The sequence below is a fragment of the Limulus polyphemus genome, unplaced genomic scaffold, assembly GCF_000517525.1.
Source record: "Limulus polyphemus unplaced genomic scaffold, Limulus_polyphemus-2.1.2 Scaffold230, whole genome shotgun sequence".
Taxonomy (NCBI): Eukaryota; Metazoa; Arthropoda; class Merostomata; order Xiphosura; family Limulidae; genus Limulus; species Limulus polyphemus.
In genome coordinates, this window is record NW_013665840.1 from 154,317 (window position 1) to 157,635 (window position 3,319).

The window sequence follows — 3,319 nt, forward strand, 5'->3', positions numbered from 1 at the left end:
TATTTAATTAAATACAAATTATTTAATGCACTAATGCCATTAGTATAAAAAAAGTAGAGTTGAGTGTCATCAACAGTCTACAGCAAAAAAAAAAAGAGAAAAAAAGAATACTTGAGTAGGTACTTTATTTTTGTTTTTCATGTTTATTCCTTATTTATTATTATAAAAGTAACTAAAATATAAAAATAAGGATCTCTTTAGGTTAGATTACATAAAGTAAATAATAATAATATAATAAAAATATTTTACTAGGTATGCATGCGAGCAGCTTGGAGTAGCTCGTGGGTAAGGTAATTCGATAGTGTAATGTGAGCTGAACATTCCACAAGTGATTTACAACTTATAATGACATGAATAATAGTTAGACACAGTTCCAAGGGTAATAAAACAATAAAACTTAATTATCAATAAATGTATACTGTTATGAATTTAAAGCTACTTAGAATATACAAATATAGTTTCATGTTATATTTGAAGTCATTCTGGAAAGAAAAAGGATAATTTAGATTTATTTAGATTTTTTTTTTGGTTATTATGAGGTTGGTCAATTTGATCAACCACTTATAGAGTTAGGGTAGAGAAAATACAAATGAAATATAAAGTTTTACTGAAAACAAACATTGAAATTTATTTAGGAGGTTTTAGAGATTATACAACTGAAAATTGAGATTTTTGAGATGAAGAAAAGTATTCTTAATCTTAACAAGAAAATCACTTTGCATATGGACTATTCAAAACAAATACTCAATATATTCATGGACTAATATGTTTTTGTTTATTACAAATACTTCACTAAAAATATGATTTTTCTATATGTGAAAGACTTGTAATGTTTACTGAAATACTGCCAAATTCTGTGAAGATATACACACCATATTAAAAGTTAGTAGTATCAAATCTAAACAGACTTTGAACAAGAACAAAGAGGTCATGTGGTTGGTCAAATTGACTGAACCTATGTTGAGTGAGTTAAAGTATAATAATCCTACATTATCTTGTCACTTGTACAAACTGAGTAATGCATGATCAACAACTGTCACATATTTATGTAATGTGCTATTATGATTAAAAACATCTTAAATTATTAATCCTAATCTTAACATCATTTAAATAATAGTAAATTATTTATAATGTCATCAAATTCCCAAGTACAAATGTTTTAAATCTAATTTCGTATATAAAAAGAGGAAAACAGAAAGAAAAAGTTTTATCTAACAAACAAAAATCTTACCTTTTAGTTTTTCAATTTCATATTCACTCCTTAGTTTTTCATCTTCAACTTCATCAAGTTTTGCTGTAAACAGATGTTAATAAAGGTAAAACATAATAGTGGAAATAGTTCACCAAATTAAACCTAGAATAAACTTATTACATAGCATCTGTTTATAGGTTTAAAAAATTCACTGTTTGATTTAGTTTTTTTTTGTATGTTGTGAAATTTCCAAAATTCTAATGTGAGGTACTGTTTTGAAAAAATAAATTATAAGTATATCCTTTAATTTTAAAATCAAATTTATATTCATCAGCATATCTAATAAATATACTTTCCTATCAATAACTCAAGGTATTTTATTTATGTGCATTATTTGAATACTATAACTTAACAATAATATTCAATAAGTGAGGATTTCGGTCATCTGAATATCTAGTCAATGTCCTCTCTATACCTAACAATGCTTACTTGATGTATTGTTAAAAATAAAATTTGTATAGCATTCAAACAAATATAATTTAACACTAAAACATTTTCAGGAATAAAATGAATGTCAAAGAAAACTATAACAGTGGTTTGTTCATAAGTCTTTTAAACATTCCACTACATTCCATTTGTTCTTCCTTGCATGAGCTTCATTTGGTCACTTTCCCATGAAAGCATAAATTACTTCATACACTTCATTATACATTTCTGTAAATAATTTATAACAAGCCCTACTCAATGGTTTCTTAACTTCACGTGTAGCTATTTTTGAAGCTGAACCTCATTAGCAGTTGTTCAATCATCTGCTGTAACATTATAAAAAGGTGAGAACCTAGAAGCAGCAATAAGAAAATTTAGAGAAAGAGAAGAAAAATCACATGAGAAACAAAACATTTATAATTATATTCTAAATGGATGATAATTTCATAACAAATATAAACCTATGTTTTGGGATGAAGAGAAAAATTCTGAAAAAATGCTGTGCAGAAATTATAAGTTTGAACTTTTATTTTCTTTGGGAAGTATATTAAATAACTCTTACAAAATCATAAAATAGGAAGTCTAAAATATTTTTGAGAAAACCTATTGAAATACACTTAGAATTATCATTTTTACTTAAATTTTGAAATTTGATTTGCAAGTGTGTACTCAGCACCTGAAAAGTATTCACCAGCATAGAAAGGGTTAAATGTTGATCAAAGATATTAAGTGTACATAAATCACAGAAAAAATATATATATACCATTTTATACTGCTAATTATTCTCTTTAACCTGGTAATACATTTCATATATCTCATTATTAAATCCTTACTGCTATTACCTCAAAAAAATAACTTGGATAGTCTAATATTAAACCAAAAAATAAAGCATCTAAATTTTATACCATCTACTCCAATCTTAATCACTGAATAAACTTTTCCTAAAACAACAACAAAAAGTAATACAAAGTATGAATATGATTTGCTTACTTGTTAGCTCTTGAATCTTGTTTCTACTTTCGACTAAGTCTTTCTCAGACTTCTCTAGGTGGCCTGAAGCAAACACAATTTTTTTTTAGAATAGTGGACTTATTTAAGTGTTTTAATAAATTCTAAAAATATTGATATTGTCATTCCAAGCAGAAACAGATCATTTTGTAGTAGAATATTTAAGTTTTCTGAGTTAAAGTTGATAATTTGCTCAGAACAAATATATAATCCTTACCTATTTACAAACAAAAGATTGTTAACCTTGAAATTTATTTATAAAGAGAGTTTATGCAAAACACTATAAATTTGTCATAAAACAATATTTAGTGAAGAAAACAGGGGGCATAAAATTATTCATACTTTATCTTATAGACATATGTCGGCTAATGCCATGGTATGTCACTGCAAATGTAAGCCATGGATTTATGAGTAACATGTTTAGCACCTGTATTTTTGGTTCACAGTAAATCCAAACCATTCAACCCAAAATGTTGCTACGAGTTTGCTGCTTTAGTGGGTGTTATAATGTAAATATGGTATGAAGGCACTAACTATTATTTCAAAAAGCCAAATTCTGTGTAATTTGACCATATTTTATACATGAGTAAATATCATTTCAGGTAGGTGTGTGTGTGTGTGTGTGTGTGTGTG

At 26.5% G+C, this 3,319-nt stretch overlaps 1 protein-coding gene across 1 annotated transcript in view; it reads right to left on the bottom strand.

Moving 5' to 3' along the window:
* Window positions 1–1,036: 1,036 nt before the first annotated feature.
* LOC106478594 (sarcolemmal membrane-associated protein-like) overlaps window positions 1,037–3,319 on the bottom strand; it is a 66,644-nt gene continuing 64,361 nt past the window's right edge. Inside the window, exons 16-18 of the mRNA XM_022382216.1 lie at window positions 2,669–2,731; window positions 1,232–1,294; window positions 1,037–1,056 (exon numbers count right to left, since the gene is read on the bottom strand). Coding sequence (XP_022237924.1) covers window positions 1,037–1,056; window positions 1,232–1,294; window positions 2,669–2,731 — 146 coding nt within the window. The remainder of the gene's footprint in view (window positions 1,057–1,231; window positions 1,295–2,668; window positions 2,732–3,319) is intronic.